Source organism: Neopsephotus bourkii, unplaced genomic scaffold (assembly GCF_033783945.1).
Source record: "Neopsephotus bourkii isolate Nb327-2 ecotype Australia unplaced genomic scaffold, CSIRO-AGI_Nbou_v1 NB_318, whole genome shotgun sequence".
Taxonomy (NCBI): Eukaryota; Metazoa; Chordata; class Aves; order Psittaciformes; family Psittacidae; genus Neopsephotus; species Neopsephotus bourkii.
This window is the reverse complement of record NW_026900826.1, coordinates 8,870,224-8,889,627: the sequence shown is the minus strand read 5'-3', so window position 1 is coordinate 8,889,627 and position 19,404 is coordinate 8,870,224. Positions and strand designations below refer to the sequence as shown.

At 38.5% G+C, this 19,404-nt stretch overlaps 1 protein-coding gene and 1 long non-coding RNA gene across 11 annotated transcripts in view; both read left to right on the top strand.

Annotated features, from left to right (window-relative positions):
* CIB2 (calcium and integrin binding family member 2) overlaps positions 1–9,797 on the top strand; it is a 44,864-nt gene extending 35,067 nt beyond the window's left edge. For all 9 annotated transcript variants that reach the window (XM_061347610.1, XM_061347606.1, XM_061347608.1 and 6 more), the window contains 3 exons: positions 4,857–5,004; positions 5,096–5,291; positions 9,411–9,797. In XM_061347610.1, coding sequence (XP_061203594.1) covers positions 4,857–5,004; positions 5,096–5,291; positions 9,411–9,432 — 366 coding nt within the window. In that variant the 3' untranslated portion in view covers positions 9,433–9,797. The remainder of the gene's footprint in view (positions 1–4,856; positions 5,005–5,095; positions 5,292–9,410) is intronic.
* A 3,733-nt stretch (positions 9,798–13,530) lies between these two features.
* LOC133209167 (uncharacterized) lies at positions 13,531–17,905 on the top strand. Of its 2 annotated transcripts, XR_009724624.1 has the most exons (3): positions 13,531–15,777; positions 16,646–17,080; positions 17,637–17,905. It is a non-coding gene; the product is annotated as an uncharacterized LOC133209167 (long non-coding RNA). The 2 variants fall into 2 exon arrangements; XR_009724623.1 differs by having other exon boundaries at positions 13,531–17,080.
* Positions 17,906–19,404: the final 1,499 nt, after the last annotated feature.

Sequence of the window (19,404 nt, the reverse complement as noted above, 5' to 3'; positions counted from 1 at the left end):
GTGTCTGAAGAGGCCTACAGGGATGCTGGAGAGCGACTCTTCATCAGGGACTGTAGCAATAGTACAAGGGACAATGGGTTCAAACTTAAACCGAGAGATTAGGTTAGATATCAGGAAATCTTCTATCTAAGACCGCTTTGTGCATTAACAATTTTTGCATTAACTGTCTTACTATCAGTGGGGACTTATATTTAAATACAAAAGAGAAAATAATCATTATGTTTCTGTAGACATAAAAATGAGAGACGTTTTGTAATGGCTGTTCAGCATCTCTACCTCAGTTACCTTGACCTGTCTTACAAGTTTACTTGCAACCTTTTATTTTCAAACCCCTGTCAGCTCATGAAAATAGGATACAGTACTTTAATTCGTCAAGCTGCAAAATGGATAGGGCAAAAGGGCAGCTCAGTTCTTTTCTAGAGCCTCTGAGGGAAACTAGGAAAGAGGGGAAAGTAGCAAGTGACTTGGTAATTTTTAGCTGTAATTTTAGGAGTAAACCCTATAATAATTTCTTAGAAAACTAATGACTATGTGTTGTTGTATGTGTTCTAAATATGTGTGACGGAACAGGTGCTATGTGGCATTCAAAAATACATGTCATGTGTTCTCACACAGTTATCTGAGTAGAGAAAGTGACTGCTAACAAGATGGGTGGAACATTTAGGAGGATAATCCAAAGCCGCTACAGCAGCATCCATCTGCAAAACAGCATAGTTTCAGCTGTAACAAAGTTCTTTATTGTTTCTGTCTCCCCTCTCATTTTAATTGTGAGAGGACAGAAGTAGCTTTTTAAAAAGATAAGGGTAATTTTCTAGTTTTAAAAGGATTCTTTTTTAAACAATTAGCGCTTGAGGGAAAGCAATCTATGAAGGAACAGTATCATTTTCTTCTTTACTCCCTTCCCCCATAGCTTTTCCTTTAAATATGATGGAACCCTAATCTCTGCTCTTTAGAGCAGAGGTAATGAAATTACAGAAAGGATGTGAAAAGTATCTGTGAAGGTAAGCTAATACTTTCCGTTGTGTAAGCTGCAGATATACTGCCTGAAGACACATAATATGAGAAAGTTAAAGGAATCAATATGAGGAAAGATTTTATTTTTCATTTAGGTTTTAGACCTAAGCATGCTTCTTAAATAACTCTTTGCCCAATAGATCTCTATTGAATTCCTTGTTAGTTCATCCGTATTTTCAAGATCTCTCACATGCCAGATAGATGATTCATCTTATGCAACTGCAGTATGCTTATTCAGTCAGGGAGCTCATGCCTACCATTTCTAATGCAGAAAGTCCTGGGTTTGATACGCACTTCTGATAGGGCCATTTGCATCTGTGTACTCCCTGTTTGTTACCCAATACTGCCTCTAAGATGTCACCTTACAACTGTTACCATGGCACTTAGTGTGATGAGGTTTGTTCCAAAGAAAGCAATATATATTTTAGAAATAAAGATGACTTTTCTAATACATTTTCTCATTTCCGCTGATGTTTAGTAATCTCTAATATTAAATATTTAACACACACCTTTTTATTTCTGTATTTTTAGGAAGAAAATGTGCCTTTTTCATGTAGTTCAGCCCAAATTAATCTTACTTTGGAGTATTAATAAGGGAAACAATAGAACCCATTGTTTTGCACTGTGTATCTGTATGCATATTCATACCAAAACATGCATATTTCTGAGCACTCAAGTCATATACTTTAGCCTTAGCAATAGTCACAGATGCACATCTGCTCTGCCTCCTCTACACATCGCTCACATGATGTGAGTGATCATTACGTATCCTTTTACAGCAACTTTCAGCCATCTGGCTCATTCTGGAGTGTTGTTTTTCATTCTAAGACTATAGAGAGACATGACCCTGCTGCTTTTTTGAGCCTGTTGTCTTTTCATTTTCAGGAATCCCTCTTTTCTATTTAATGTCTTAGTTATTTTTATTTGTCCTGGTTTTGTCTATCAGAACTGTGAGCTCAGCCTTACGTATTCAGCTCAGAGCACAGTAAGCTTACTACTGTCATACCCTTTGAAATCCATAAGCATGCTCCCTGTTGTGGAATTTCTTTGGTCATGGAACCCTGAAGGAGAATTTGAATTTAGTATTGACTGCTTTAATGGGCTGTCATTTGATCTTATGGCTTTGTGGTCCCTACTTCACCTGTCTGTTAGAGAGCAGCCTTATTCCTGGCCATTGTCTCTGTCAGAAAAAACGGGGACATCTTGGATTTTAGTAGAAAATTTTGAATCTTAGAATCATTTAGGTTGGAAAGACCTTTTAAGATCATAGAATCTAACCATTAACACAGCATTGCCAAGTTCACCACTAAACCTTGTCTGTAAGTGCCACATCTACGTGTCTTTTAAATACCTCCAAGGATGGTGACCTGGCCACTGCCCTGAGCAGCCTGTTCCAGTGCTTAACAACTCTTTCAGTGAAGAAATTTCTCTGAACATCCAATCTAAACCTCTCATGGTGCAGCTTGAGGCCGTTTCCTCTTGTCCTATCACTTATTACTTGGGAGAAGAGACTTGACACTCTACCTATTTCTCTTTCCAGGTAGTTGTAGAGAGCAATAACATTCTTCCTGAGCCTTCTTTTCTCCAGGCTGAACAAACTCAGTTCCCTCAGCCCAGTTCACTTTACCAGCTCCATTGCCCTTCTCTGGACCTGCTGCAGCACCTGGATGTCTTTCTTCTGCTAAGGGGCACAGAACTGAGCACAGTACTCAAATCCTGACTGTCTTAGGGAATTATGTTTCCAATGTCTGTTTCTCAGATCTCACCCATCCTCAGAAGACTGACACACACACTTGTCATTAGATGGGTATTTGCCTTTTTGACAGACTCCAATTGGAGTCTTTTGGCACACCTTCCATTTCTCATAGAGAAATTAAGCTTTTGTATGTTATGCTTGTCTTTTAACAAGAGTCCTTAAATTTTTTCATTATTTGAGGCTAAACCAAAATATATCTTAAATGTTATCTCTGTGTAGATGATAGATTTCATTATGCCTCCAAGTTCCCCCTTGATTCAGTTGAACACCTTTATCTTCAGCTCTTGTTGTAAGCTGCTGCACACCATTTAACAGTTGTTGAATTTCACTTCAGAGGCAGCTGCATATTAGTGCTAAGTAGCCCAATTCTTGTAAGGTACTTTGTGTTCCTTTAAGGTGAAGGATATTAGATAAATATAAAACATCAGTCTGTTCAAATACCTTTGCTTTGGACATGCTGCTTGTATTTTTTTTTAGTCTCCACAGGTATGCAGAAAATGTGTTCTGTAGATGCATCTATTCTGTGTGTGAATTATCAAGGAAGACTTGAAGTAAAGTGAAAAATAATATTTTCTGGTTATTTACCTCAAATATAGCTGTTTTATGAAATTTCATTGAAAGTAATTGGATGATTTCTGAATGCCTGCTAGCTGAATTTATAGGAAAAGCAGAAATTAAATGAAAATACAATTGAGCTCTGAGTTTTCACAATACTGCTTCTTCTAAAGCCCAATAAAATGCTGCATACATATTAAAAACAATGAACATGATATGCCACCACCAAAGCTGCTTACATTTATAGGACATCAGTATGTTAGTATCTTGGCTTCAGGTACGATCTGTAGAACAGCTTTGATGAGGTGCTGCCCACAGCCCAAATGATGTTTGTGCAGTTTGTTCATTTTCAGCTAAATTCATAGAATCCTAGAATGGTTTGGGTTGGAAAGGTTCTTAAGATCATCCAGTTCCAACCCCCTGCCATGGGCAGGGACACCTCACACTAGACCATGTTGCCCAAGGCCCTGTCCAACCTGGCCTTGAACACTATCAGGGATGGAACATCTATCACTTCTTTGGGCAGCTTGTGCCAGTGCTTCACCACCCTCACAGTAAAGAATTGCATAGATTTTCCCAGTTTTATAGACATAGCTATAAATTCATTTTGGGTTTTCACATAATTGTGAGAAGGATGTCTTGTTACTGTAAAAACATTGGGTTTGGACTTCAGCATAATAAAGCAACTTACGCTTGCTTGTGTGTTTATGGCTTTAGTATATTGTCTTGTTCAGGATCAGTTCGACACCAACTTGGCTGATAGAGTGCTAGAAAGAGATCCTAGTATTATCTCCTGCAGAAATGAAGTTTCATTTAAAACTCTGGAGTCTGTGGTCAGTTCAGCCAGAGGTAGGATATTGATGTGTGTCAGAGTGAAAATGGAAGACTTCAGTATTCTACTGGGTTGTGACTCTACATCCTTAATGAACAGGTTTGGTTTGGCTGCTGGTTGGTTGATGGTGCCACATCAGTCAGGTGTGGAATGCAGATACTTGGTTTCTAAAGTGGTTTCATAAATAATATTTGTTCCTGCAGCCTTAGGTCAGGTGGCATAAAGACCCCATTCTGTTTCACTGGCTTTCCACCTTGTCTCCCCATTTCCTTGCCCTCCTCTCATGCCCTGTTCATATGTGCTATCTTCTTAATGTAGGAGCTGTAACTCTCCTGACCATGACAGTCTTACACCCTGTCAGGAACCTGCTATATGAAAATGATCTCCACACTCTTAGTATCTTTACCCTTACAGTTACAGAGCATGTGTTCCACACAGGAAAAATGAGGTGAGCATCAGTTTAGAGAGAATGAATAGCAATGGAGCTGAGAAAGCCTGGGTGAGCAGTGGTACTATGCAGCAGCATCTTCTGCTGACACTTTCTGCAAAAGCATAACAATAGAAATCTTTAGATGGATTTTGGAAGGAAAATAAAGTTGTCTTCAAAGAGCCAACCATGGTGTGAAATACTCATTAGAGGGGACCTGCGGGGTTTTGACCTTCCAAATACTAAACCCAAAACATGTCTGTCTCTCACAGGAGAATCCCTTCAAGGAAAGGATTGTGGAATCTTTCTCAGAAGATGGAGAGGGGAGCCTCAGCTTCAATGACTTTGTGGATATGTTCTCTGTGCTCAGTGAAATGGCTCCCAGAGAGCTTAAAGCAATCTATGCCTTCAAGATCTATGGTACTGTATCGGGATGCTTTTCTGTGCCTCTTTCTTTTGAAGTCAGTTAGTATGAGAGTTGCTGGTGATCTTTGATTCTTTTATTGTTTAGATTTTAACACAGACAACTTCATTTGTAAAGCAGACTTGGAAAAAACCCTCAATAAGCTGACCCGAGAAGAGCTAACAGCAGAAGAAATCACTCTGGTTTGCGAGAAAGTGATAGAAGAAGCTGACATGGATGGTGATGGGAAACTGGGATTTGCAGACTTTGAAAACATGATTTCCAAAGCACCAGACTTCCTCAGGTATTGTTGTAAGGAAAGGACAGTCTCTTGCATGTTATCAGGTACTTTTTTAAGATAACACTGTGTAATACAAGAAATATAAGAAATGCCAGCCATAAGTACTTCACTGAAGAGCTGACTAGAGGATGACTTCTTACCCTAACTCAGTTTACTTTTCAAAGCACATTCCAGATCTCTCCTAACTTGAAGACTAAGAGCTTATCATCTTTGGTTTTTGTTTTCTTTTTTGTTTGTGTGATTTTGAACAAAGCTCGAATTCATATTGTTCTCAAGCCTTTAGCAAGGATCCAGACTATCTGAATAGGTATGTGTGGAAATACTGTATGCATGTTCCAAATATACATGGTAACATATTGATCTTTCATGCTGAGAAGATAAGAGCTAGAGGACATTACAGTGGTAAGGTTGATGCTGGTAGCAGAAAATCAGTTAAACTGATGCGTTGCTGCAGTAATTCCATCTCCACTGTTAACCAGTTTGGGGGTTTTTTGTTTGTTTCTAACTGATTTTTTTGTATTGTTGTTGCTGAGTTTCTTCCTAATAATCTTCAGATAAATCCCTGCTGTCTTAAGAAGGTTTTTCTTGCATGCTTCATATTTAAAGAGACTTTTTGAAAAGGACAATAACAATTTTTACACCTTAATAAAGCATCCTACATAAACTTACATTTAAGCCTATAGAAATATAGGGATAGACCTTCTTTAGGAAGTTATAGTGAACTAGCCAGTAAAATAATGTACTCCCAGACTGGACGGAGTTCATATCTGAATCTTAAATCCACTGGCAGAGTAGGCTGAAGCTAAAATCTAGGTCTAAATTTCTCCCCAAAATTAAGTGATCTGGGTTAACTGTGTCTAATAGTAAATGCTTGATAACCTGAACAAGTTTTTTCTGTAATCTTTGCTCATAGACACTGTTGTGAAGTTGATAGTGTTGCTGTATGTCTGGTGATGATGATAACACCTAAATTCTAACGCCTGGGAAGATGAATAATCCAACAACTGTCTGCAAGTTTTAAGTGTCCTGCAGAACACAGAGCAATTTATTTCTTTCATTAACGAAATTTCTGAGGACAGACATTATAACAAAATGTTTAAAATGATTCTACACTAGAGCATGAGGACATGATTCCTGTGAACCCTCAGAAACATCAGTGCCTCAAGAGGATATGCTACAAAGTTAATGCAGATGCATTTTATACATTAGAAACATGTCAGGTATTCCTTGACTAATCAAGTGTAACAACAGAAACTCTTTTAGAACAAGATACATATTGTCATTATGGTGAGGCTCAGCTGAGTAGGTATTCTAATATTTTATTTACATATATTCCCACCTAAGAAAACGTTTTCTTTATACTGTTACCCGTATTAGAAGATGCTGGGGTCAGGTAGTTTCCTTTAATCAATCAGAAGCATACCTGCAGATCTGGTATAGAACAGAGATCAAATGTGAAGAATTGAAGGCAGATCTGAAGACTCAGCAGAAGCCGTAGCTTCAGAAGTTTCCTGTGCCATGACTTTCTTCACTGCTGTGTTCTAGAGGCTTGCAAACTGCTGACTGAGAATTCCGAGCTGAGGATGCTGTGCAATCCAGTAATTTCCTGAGAAAGCAGAGGGGCATTTGCCACTGTAGTCACTGGAATGACTGTCATAATTATTTTTGTTATCCAAGTTTGTGATGTTTTGGGAGGCTGAGGAGATGAGTGCAAAGACCTGAGTGGTGGGTACTCAGCAGTGCAAGAAGATGAGTAAAAAGAGGGATGAAATGACAAGTATGCTTTGTCATTGCTTGAGCAGGTGATACCTGCTCTGTTACAAGGGACCAGTGCTTCCCTGACTTCTGACAAACATTAAGAACTATCCAACTGTAAAATCTCATCATCATTAATGTAAGAAATTACTGAGGAGGAGTACCTTGATTTACCTTGTTTGTGGAAAACCTTTGAAGGCCAGACTCCCATAACAATATGTACTGCAGTTTTTGAAGCCTTTTTCACACAGCTCAGTATATTGTTTGGGTTTGATTAAGCTGTCATCCTCTCATGCATACTTAATAGATACAGTTGGCGTTGGCACCATGGTGCAGGCTTTGACCTGGTGCCAGCTAAAGTTCATCCACTGTACATTGACTGATTTTCCTTATCATTTATTTCTCAAGCCTTTACTTAATGACCCTGTGTAAGTTTAATCTCCTGCAGACAGCCTTTGCAAGCTCTGTACTGCTGTCAAGCAAGCGAAGCTGCAGTACAAGGCTGCTGCTTGATTTGCACTGCTGTGGTTGAGGAATTTTTTTAAGCCTCGAAGAAAACACTGCTAATGGTTGGCCAGGGAAGAAGATATATGCATTTTTGGCTGTTATCCCAGAAGCTTGAGTAAGCAGTAAATGATAATGTCAGTTGTTAGTTCAGAAAATTTGATCCCAGTAGGCTTATTTCACTCAAATTTGCTGTCATTAAGAAGGCAGTTGTAGTTTAATGGCAGTATTAGCAGTCTGAACTGGCACTAGCTAAGTGTTCTGTTCTACAAGACTGGTTACGTTTTCCACAGGAAATTGTTTTATAAATCATCCTGGAAGTTTAAGATTATTTGAATGCCTGAAGGTGAAACATACTATAACAATTGGAAATGGAGTCTAAGCAGAATATGGCATTAGTAACACCTGGGAGCTGCCAGAACTAGACAGAGAAACAACAAGGCGTTACTGGAAATGCAGCTTTTCTGAAACCTTACTGGGCCTGAACCCATACAACAGTGGATGCCCTGACTCCAGTCCTACCTGAAGCTTAAGTACAGAAACTTATGAGAAATGTACATGTTATAAGACCTGTCCTAACATGCAGATTATCTAGTTCTCTAGGACTAAAATTAGAGCTAGTGACAAATGGGCACGAGATGCTTAGTGAGAAAGCAGAGGAAGGGAATAGTTTTTGTCAGTGTTTTTCACAGAATATTTTAGCTGCTTCTTAGTAAAAAGCTTAATCTCCAAAATGATACAAGACATGTCTAATAGAGATTCCCATTGAAGTGGTTTGGCCTTGATTTTTGTTTTTACGGAGTCATGACTAAAAAGTTTTCATATCTAATGCTGTGAACTTTGTAGCTCCTAGATATTGCCTGTGTGGGACTTAACCTTTCAACAGGTTGTATTAATGTGGGGCTCTGGACATTGCCTGAGTTGTGAACAAGATGTTCATCTTTCTGTTTTTCTAAAACACCAGTGCTGGTATCTTTCACAGTACTTACGCTAGTGTGCCAGACTGATGTACATCTTATCTTTCAGTGTCACCCAGACTGAAGACATTCCTACATACAAAGTTCCTTGGTACCACTGTGAATATAAAACTTTGTATCCTCTGAATATATACAGGGCTTCCTTCAGTGAATTCCTGACTCACACCAAATAGCTGTGATTAAGTTAGAGCATTTTTTTTTGTGTAAAATGAAATCTAAAACCTGTATATCCAGAATTTTTCAACCTCACAAATACTCTAAACCTTGATAGTTTTCTTTCAGTATAGGCATCAAAATGGTAGAATTTACATATAAAAATACATAATAATCCCTTCTTATTTCAGTGAAGAAAGAAGCATATGGTTTATACTATTGTGACACTGAACAGAGATTACTACCTAAAGAAAGTGAGCTTTCAGTGTGCCCTCTTTAAATTATCTTTTACTGTCCTGCTAAGATGCTCAGGAGTTTTGAAAACTGATGGCGGTAGTAAGGCATGCTGCTTGCCTGTTTGAGAATGCAAATAGAAGATAAAACCAGGATCTCTTGGTTCTAGCAAGAGAAACAACAAATTTATCTACCTTGACTTGCTTAGGAACCCAAATGCTGTGCCATAGCAAAAGTACCACTGGGAAACATTTAGCTCTGCTGTATATCCAATAAATAGGTCAACTTACACTTGATTTACTCCAGTGCTGAGCTTGCCTCCCTGAGCTCACATTTTCAGAAGGTAGAGTTTTCTCCCAGGATGCTTAAATCTTCCTGAGAGCACGAGAGAAGAGATTCAGATATATTGCACAGCACCTTCCTTTTTGTACTTGAAGGAAAATGTTGTGCATAATGATAGATGTGTTTCTATCTCTTAATCTTTTTCTTTCCTTTGCAGTACTTTCCACATAAGAATCTGATGATGTTTCTGTGACCAGTGTTGTCAGAAATGACTTGCCAGTCCAGCCTTTCCGAATCTCAGGCACTCCGGGGGCTTTTGTCCTCTAATTATGGCTTCTTAGAACTCAGCAGAAAGTACTGAAATCATTCTGGTCCTCGAAGAGACAGAAGCATCATGTGATCCACAGGATAGTTGGAACAGTCACATGTTTATCTTCACTGCTGGCCAAGCACTGTGGAAAGGATGGTTGGTTGTTGGGTTGTGGGTTGCCATTTTTCCTGTCTTTTTTTAAACAGGCAGATTCAGAATATTGTTAAAGGTGTTTCCACATACTTTTTATATTTATGAATATTTAATACTGCTCTGAAAAGTGCAAAAAATAAAGACAGACAGATTAGCTTTGATGACTTTTCCAAAAGTATTTGAAAGGAAGCAAGGGCCTTAAGTAATGAGATGCCTCTATCACTGTGTTGTACAGCTGGGGATCTTGCATGGAAATTCCCTTAGGTAAAAGAACTGCAGTCAAGATGAAGCTCCCAGTGTTGAAGACAACCACATCCCAGGTTTGCCTTTCAGTCCCTGAAATGGCAGTTGCTGGGTTTGGTGCTTACCTTCAACTGATATTTTACGGATTGTCATGTCCTTATGAAACTTGAAATATTTGCCTTTTGTATATGGTAACTGTATACACAATTCCTTTCTTCCCAAGGTAAATGTTAAAACTGTGTCCTTATTCTCAAATGGGGTCCTGCGTTTTACTCATTCTATGGGCTGATAATAGAATGGAAAAATCTGATCATCTGTAACTCATGAAGAAGTTAAAGAAGCACAGAACAATTACTAAGGACATGAAAAGACATTTTCTTTCTAAACCAGCTATGCAATCTTTCCCATGAAATGCATGAATGCAGCTCTGTATTTCTCTTCCCTCTCCAGCTGGAAATCAGCTAGATTGTTCTTTCATTGTGTTAGTTCCAGTATTGGTTAGGTACTGGGGCCTGAAGACAATCATATATATATTACTGTTCTAACAGTCAATAGAAGGGCTCTGTCACTTACATAGCTTCTGTATCAAAGTCATCACAATTAAATCTTTTGATGCATTCTATTGTGCTTTGGGAATTCTTGGGCTAAGCACATACTGATTTCCTTTCTGGTTATTATTCCAATTACCATAAAATTGAATCTTTCTAAGGAGCTGATTAAGTTAGATGCATTGGTTGGTTCAAGCAATTTGCAAGACATTGGCATTAAGAGAGATTATGCTAAAAATTACTTCCTGTTCCTCAAAATACCAACCTAATAGTTTTTTATTCCTTTCAAGACAGGCATTTAATCCTGAAGGCCTCATCAGATGTGTTTTTCTGACACAATTATTATGTATTGTGAAATACCAGGTTGCAGGATTCTGGATCAGATGATTCAGACAAGAAGGATCCAATGCTGATGACATAGATCACTTCCTTTTAACATTGGGGTTCTCTTTTTATGTTTTAGAACTTCCATTACCTAAAATTCTTTCCTTCCTCACACTGTGTTGTTCCACAATTAGATCCTCCTCTTCACTTAAAGGAAGACCTCAGTTGCCTTGGAACTGCTAAGTGTATTTTTTCCCTATGTCCTCCCTGACCAGAAAGTCACAAAGCAGTTGAAGAGACACTTGGGCTTGCAGTCAGGTATTTAACCCCTGAGTCATCCTACTGAACTAAGAAACAAAGAGAGAAAGAAATCAGGAGCACCCTGTGAAGGAATATGCCTGTCCATGGTTAAGGGAGAATTCTTGCAGAATACTGCAGATACAAATTATGCTATTGTCTTAAATTGCTTTTAATTTTTTGACTGCTGTTCACCTCCTGTAACAAAAACCCCATCAACATTATATGTTCCTGGAGTTTGAGAGAGAGATGTACTCCAAATGTTTCTGGAGCAAAAGAATCCCATCCAGCAGTAGGTAAGTTGTTATATCACTTGATAGCAAAGGTAAGGGATACCTTTCTAAACAAGCTTTGTATTTGTGGTTTCTTAGTTGTCTGTAGTTGGATGTATTAGAACTGAAGCTTTTGTTATAGCAAGAGTGTTGAGTGAATTAGAAGTGCAGTATGATGGATTCACTAACTAGCAAGTGTTTCTTCAACCGGCTTATTTATTCAAAAGGAACTATCAGGCTGTTGAGAAAGAAACTGAAGCAGTAAGAGAGATTTAAAGCAGTTTTGGATGAGGCCTAAAGAAAGAGGATACAGATTTTGTACTGCAGAAAAGGTTTTGAATATGAATGGATATTTCTATATCTGCCTTCAAAAATAGACGAAGTATTTCCTAAAGCCTCTATTAAAATAGCTAAGAGTGTGTGTGTGTTATCTCCAGCTTATACACATTCGAAGCAATTTAGGGACAAAAATGAGCCGGTGGAAGTGAATAAAACAGCGTCAAAAAGCAAGTTACAACTATGTTATTTATTAATGCAGTTTAGCTTATCATTGTTTTAAAGGAATACCATAAGCTGAGACATATAGCTTATCATTGTCTTAAAGGAATACCATCAACTGAGACTTGCAGTCCAAAACCTGATCTTCATTACTTCTGTATTAATCTGCAGTAACTCTGCTGAGTTTGGTGGAATTAACTCATATTTCTGTGATTGGATCTGCATTGAGGAAAGCAGTTGGGTTTTTGCTGCAGTTCTTTGGGCTCTCTCATGCCCTTTTAATGTAATCTTAAAATGCTGAATGCTCTTTTGTTAGTCAATAACCACCTGGTCCTCTTTGCCAGCAGGCTCAGGGTTGGAATCTCTTGCAATTTCTCCAGATCATGTAGAAACAGTCTCCTTTCTTTTTCCCCTAGGGCTTATTTTTGTCTCCGTGGACACGTTAGAGGCACTTCTGATCCAGCATCACAAGGTGGCACCATAACATCATTTCACTGTTTTAACTTCCCTGAGCTATGGGGTACCGTAATAGGGTCTGTGATGCAACAAACAAAAAGGGGAAAACTTGGTGAATTACTGGTTTTAGAACTGCAGATAATTACATATAAAGTTTCATATTTGATCAGATTAATGAAGTTAAATCTTACAAGGGGCAAAACTAACTTTAGAAACGAGACATGAAAACTGACTGATTTTATAGAATAATTTGTGTACACGAGAATTCTTTTTCCTTGATGCACACCCCAGTTGGATTGGGACCAGTATAATGACAGTACTCATTTATAGTGTTTTCAGCTGTGTCAAATGCCGATACTGTAATTTTCCATAGTTACTCCATCCCTGGTGGTGTTCAAGGCTAGGTTGGACAGACCCTTGGGTGACATGGTTTACTGTGAGGTGTCCCTGCCCATGGCAGGGGGGTTGGAACTAGATGATCTTAAGGTCCTTTCCAACCCTAGCTCTTCTAAGATTCTATGGTTCTATTTGGTTTTGTGTGATGTCTTTCTCAGTAATATCTGGTATTGATCAGAATAATGGTGGTCGGGGGTTTTCCCCTTTTCATGAGTTAATGTTTTTAATTCCATCTATTCAATTTTGCTGGCTTTCAGTATCATTGGATATTTTTTCACTGTTTTTTCCTTACGTAATAGTAGTGCCTTATGGTGCTTTGTTTGTAAAAATGACTATTTCACATTGTCTGTCATGCGTTCTCTGGGAATCTGGTGGCTGCAGCTGCTGCAGATAATAGCAAATGTTGGTTTATAGGAAGTTTTATTGTCTGTCTTTTATAAGTTACGCTGGCTTGTTGCCTATAGAACAGTGACACTAAGTTGAAGTCTTTATAGGTGGTCTGTGGTATTTATATCTTTTCTTGGTATGAGAAAATATCAGAATGGATTAACTCAGGTTTCTCTACCATAATGTTTTGTGTTGACAGTTTCTATATTTGACTGCTGTGAAACATCTCCATCTCAGATGAGCCATGTTTCATCTTCAGTGGAGCTTAGGCACAGGCCTAATGTTCGGAACAGTGTGTTGCCACATGCTGAATAGGTGTGTTTCTTTGATTTAAGGTCAAACTCTGAGGTAAGTCACCACATACGATATTATGTGACTTCTTACAGGGATGGAATCTGTTCCAGTGTTGTTCTTAATGGAAAAAAGCATATTACAAGTGGGGTTTTTTATTAAAATACCAGAAAATTGAAAGGTACATTAAAAATGAAATAAATAGGGATGTTGCTGCAGAAATTATAAAAACACATATTCTAGAGAATTTAATAGATTCAGATTATATTCTGAAATAAGAGAATAATAGATTAAGCTAGAGATGAAGTTTTGTTGTGGAATGAGAAATATGATGCTTGTCAGCGAACGATCCACAGTAAATCAATGTGGGCTGAAATAACAGCAGGATTAAAAAGAGTTTATAATGTTATTGCCCAATACACCTTAGCTGGGACAGACAGTGGAATGAAATTAGATGAGGAAGACATTAAAGATAATAAAATTATAGTTGTTCATGTCTTTAGAAAGATACGTATCCGAGACAGAAGGGCATAGTGAACAGATGTTCTGCTTTTCTCTCTGTATCATTTTGCAGTTATGTCTGTCTTCTAGAGATGTTAATGATACCAAGTGACTATCAAATTCTCTTTGGTGGGGAAAAGAAAGAGACTGTTCTTGGTAGAATTAAGAGAGCATCAGTATTACAGAGGCAGGTACCTTTAACTGGAAATTCTGCCCTTCTTGTCTGTAGAAAAAAAACCTTTTACAATTTGAACTCCAAACGAAATTCTCTCCTGTTCCCTCCTGTTCTTTTGATTGTCTCATTTGCAAGACCAATGACCAGCCAGGTGCGTCAGCCTTTGTGTGCTCTGCTGTTGTGATGTAAATCACTTGTTCCCCCTGTTCTTTCTCAGTTAAGATATGTTCAGATCCCAATGTGTTTATACATAGATCCATGATGCATGTCATATGTTTTGCACAGGCATGATTAATGTGCCATGCATGTTTTTGAGTGCATCCTCAAAAGCCCTGCAATACAAACCATGACTTGTACACTGTCCTTCTGTTCTGTGCAAATGAATGTTGAGGCTGCCTGTGCCTGAAGATGTTGGCCAACATGTTTTAACCCTGCTAAGGAGGGTTATGGGCACCAGCCTAACCACCTCCTTGGTGTTCCTGCAGCTTTTCTCAAGTGAAATCAGTGGCTGTGGCAGCCTGCCTGGAGCAAGGCAACTCACTGTTGTGGGCTCAGTCACAGCTCGGGGACTTCCACACAGCTAAAGCGTAATACACTGTAGGAAATGGTAGCTGATCCTTGAAGGGTGTCTGGTCCTTTATGTAAACCTCTGTGAGAAAGCAGGTATCAGGTGTCTGTTTTCTTGATGTAAGTGGTTCTCAGTTCAGTCTGAGAAAGTATTCATCTGCCCAGTTTCTGTCTAAAAGTCAGATCCAGCTTTTTAACAGGCCTTTCATCCCTAGTGGGTCTGAGCTGCTCCTCATGTCACCCCAGAGGCTGATCACTGGTCTTGTCATTTTAGTTATCTAATCTTCAGGGTTACTTCAGTGATACTTAGAAATAAATTGATGTTCACCTGGGCTTCCCCCTTCCATCTTCCCCAATAAGATGGAACAGATCTATTTAGTAATCTGTTCAACTTTGTCATTATGGCCTACTGAGAGGAAAAAGTATGTTGGGATTTTAACCAAAATGGTCTTTTTGATTTTCAGAAAATGGTCATGTGACTTTGTTTTCATGCAGATATAAGGTTCTGCCTACAAAAACCATGGAGATTCAGAGAGAGTTCCCTCTAGGAAGAACTTGAAACTGAAAGACTGCACTTGCTCTGCTTACGTGACTAGGTTAATTAATGGGTGTATTCTCAGAAGTAAAGCTGTTTCCAGGTGCAAATCTTGTGCACCAGAAGCCTTTAGATGTAGAAAGTGGAAAGTGAAGATTTTCTGAGCGGCTTGTGAAACAAAGCTTTGCTCTTGCCATGTTCTGCAGGACTACAGGTATGAGGTATTTCAAACTTCATGCCAACTATCTTATTTATAACCAGTTGAGCCTTAATTTTGTTCCCTTCTGGAGCAGAAGTTCTCTTTTGTTATGAAATTCTCCTGTAATTCACTGTGTTACTATGACTAAAAGTATATCATTTTAATAGGTTGTGAAGTGAATCTTTGAATTATTGTCTCATTCAAATCCTTCATACTGCAGGCCACAGTTCCAACCTGCATTCATCTGCTCTACCAACAGGCAGAAGTCCTGGACAACAGAGATAGGAACCTTTGCCATCATACAGTGAGCTGATGCCAGAAGTGTGCCTGTCAGTGGTGAGTGAACAGCAGGCACAAGGAGCGCTTTGGCATAGCAAACATTGGCATCTTTGGTGAACAGTCTGAATGAAGTGGATCCATTTCTCAATAAAGGTATAGGCTTTCATATACCCTCACGTTCCTCTTCTAGTGTGCAGTTTAGCTAAATCAGGCCAGGTTAAATTGCTGTTTTGGGGCAGACACCAGACCTTCTAGCACTTTGAACTGGGGATGCAGTACCATACTACTTGTGTTAAACAGCACCACAATCTCTAGTATACCTCTTTGCTTTTGATGACTTTATTAAAACATGAATAGTTAATCTGAGACTACTGAAAAATGGAAAAAAAAACCCACCTTAATAATTTAATCTGTGCCTCACAAGTTTTGTTTGAATGTTCTTGCTGATCTAAACAAAGAATATTTGAGCTATCACAAGGAAGACGCGCATCTGAGTTGGCACTGTATTGTTATTTCCTGCACAACTGTACAGTGAACTCAGATAACATTCCCTCTCATCTGCTTGCTTGAAATGAGTACATTTTGTACACGAACAGGCTGCAGGCTTACCACTAAATACCACTGCCCTTGACATGATGAGTAATCAGCTGATGAAACGAAGGCTGGTAAAGCCAAAGTAAATATTTTGAACAGTATCTACATATTTTGACCAAACTCCTCCTGAGAAGAAACATGAGATTTATTATATCCCTTAAAATGTCAGTGTATCATTTGAAGGTTCACCCATGGAGTCTCTCTTGTGCGTTATATGCTAGTCAGAGGACTGATGCAGTGCAGTAAGTTTCGCTTCAGCTCTCTCAGGTTTGCCAAGAAGTTTGGGGCTTATTTTGGTCACACAGCTGTAGAAATACAGTCCATTGTATTCAGTGTACTCAAAGTATAGCTTTGTTAGAAAAGCAAACCAGTTAGTGACCTATTCATGGTACATTCTCATTATTTCTTAATTTTTGCTTATTTTCAGCAAGGAACTAGTAGAACACTCAGTACTAATACAACATTCCTCTGTTGTATTAAGCTTGAGAATACTAGTGCAGGGAAAATGAAGCCTATTATGTTAGAAAAACCTAAAATAAATCTGGACTTTGTAAGAAGAAACTGAGGTAGTTGTGAATCCTGTAATGAAACCCCAGGAAGCTGGGTTAGAATCCTACCTACATTGGATTGCCATATCTGATTTACCTTAAGATGTAAAGCAGGTAGATTTTTTTTTTAATTGATGGCTAATCTCCTGCTATTGGATCTAATAATTTACAAATAAAAGTGATTCTCTGTGGCCTCTGATTCTCATTAATCTCCTTTTCATGTCCCATTAAAAAAGGGGTAAATGAAGTGCATGCAGAAGGAAAGAGAGTAAAGGACACTTCCCTTGTCATCTACTGATTTATTCTCCCCCCTGGTAGAGCCTTCAATCACTTCTGTGACTGCTGAGGCAGCCAGTTTCTAAACACATTTTTAGCTTAGAAATCCATTACAGAGACAGTGAGAAAAGACAATTGTGGTGATAATTTATGATCAAGTTTGAGAGCTGATTCTTCTTGTGAATGGGATTTGCTTTTCACCTAATCTGATCTTTTGTTTTTCACTTAATATCATCCTTCTTTTTAATAGTTCTGCTAATGGTGATGCTGTGGTAGTGTTGCTGGCTTTTTCTTCTTGAATTCATGAAATAAGTTGAATGAGATGCATGACTTGCTGTTTTGAATTTAAATCCTACCAAAAAAATGCAAACCACAAGAAATACTAAAGCAGAAAATGTTGAGGATAAATCCTTATTGCTATGGATCTGTTTTGCAAGTTGAGAATAGCTTGTATATTGTGCATTAGGATTTCCATACCATGCAATTGGAAGAGGCAGGAACGTGTGACATGATACTTACAGCTGTCTTTATCTGTATATCCTCATTTGTTTTCAGCAATACTGACTGTCACCTATGTACAACTTTTCTCTACAGGTCATGCCTGGTAGTGGCTACAGGGAGTTGCTCTTTGGAAGGCTGAGTATATTAAAACCATATAACACTGCTGGAAAAATTCCTGCTGCTTTGATTCAAAGCCAGTTACACCTTCTCAGAAGACACTGATTGTCACACTTTTCCCAGCAATACCATTTGTGAGGGCTTGGAGGTTATGAATTATAACTGATATAATCAATAAAAGCTAAACCACATTTTTATAAAACTCACTGGTTGACATATACGTGGAACAAGAGACAAGAAACATGGTAAATTTTAATGCCTAAGAGCAAATCCCATAGGAACAGTCATATCCCCATAGGAATAGTCATATCATATGCTAAATATTACTGTTTGGATCTTTTGCAGAAAACAACCTGTGGATCTGTACAAGAAAGGGAATGCATTAAAAAACAGGATAAGGACAAGTGTGTGTGACTGCCAGGTAAGCCAGTGGTTAAACGTAATTGCAAATCTGGCATATATTCTTAGCATATATTGGTGCGGGAGAGCAGCTGTCTGGATGGGATAGGAACATTTTCTCCTCACGTTTTCTTAGATGGCACCATTATTTGTTATCTCTCTGAGTTAGAAATGACTTAGGGTTAGTTTGGCTCCAGATTTGAATGTTGTGACTTATTCTTGAACCTGTATTTCCTCAGTTTTCCATGTGCTTCCTGTCTTTATTGAAAGCCAAGGCCTGAAGTTCCAGAACAGAAAACCACAGGAAAAGCTGCTCTGGTCATGTTTGTCTTGAGCAGAAACAAATAGCAAGAGATGTTTCCTGCAAAATCATTTTTTTTTTGTGATGAAGGTAGCCTGGATTCCTGACCAAAGAGTCTGGCTAAATCTGCCTGGCTTTAGACAAGATTATTTCACTTACAGATTCTGTCTTTCAGTTTACTCTCTTCAGGGTTTTTTTGATCCCATTTGACCAATACTTTTACCCTTTACTAGAGGATTTTATTTCTTGAAAGGGGGTGAATGGAAACTTCCCTTATACACTTTGCAATGCTGTTATGAAGTAGTACTCTGGGCAGAGTATCATCACTTACACAGAACAAGGCAAGGAATCCCAGAAGCTCCAGGATAACTTGTCTTCCTGTTTACTAGCCCAGCAATCTGTTTGGGTCATCTGATCCCCAAAAAATCCCCTTCCTCCATTTTGATACTGCAGTGGTGGATTTCTGACCACAGGAGCATTTATGTATTATGGACTTCAAAACTAATTGTACTTGCCTCTTTCGATTTCTTTCTTGGCTCCTACTTGCAGGATGACTGTTCAACATCTTTCTTTCCTATTTGAAGAAAATCTGACTGATTCAAAAGTAGTTTTGAGCATTACTCGGGTGAATGTTCTGGGTTCATCTAAACTCTAGCCCAGCATCACTTAAGCTGCTACACAGGGAATATAGGTAATCTTAAACAGCCTTCACTAAATTATTTCTTACTCTGTGAAATAGTGGATATAAAACTTTTGTGATCCACTCTATCCCAGTGGCTCTTGCCTGATTCTTGTTAGAGGTAATGCTTCTGTGTAAAGAATTACACAAAAAAAGGATTATGTGAAGATTTTTGTTAAAGTCTGACCTGCGATCTCCGCTGATCTTCCTGTTTACTGGATGTTTCTGTAAATCCCCACTATATGTACATATTCTTAGGTTCTCCACTGGGAATCAAGTGTACATATGGAAATAAGTTACAGTGGAAGCAGCTGGAATAATTGTGGTTTAGTAATATTGTCCTTATCTTTGTTTATATCTCTTGC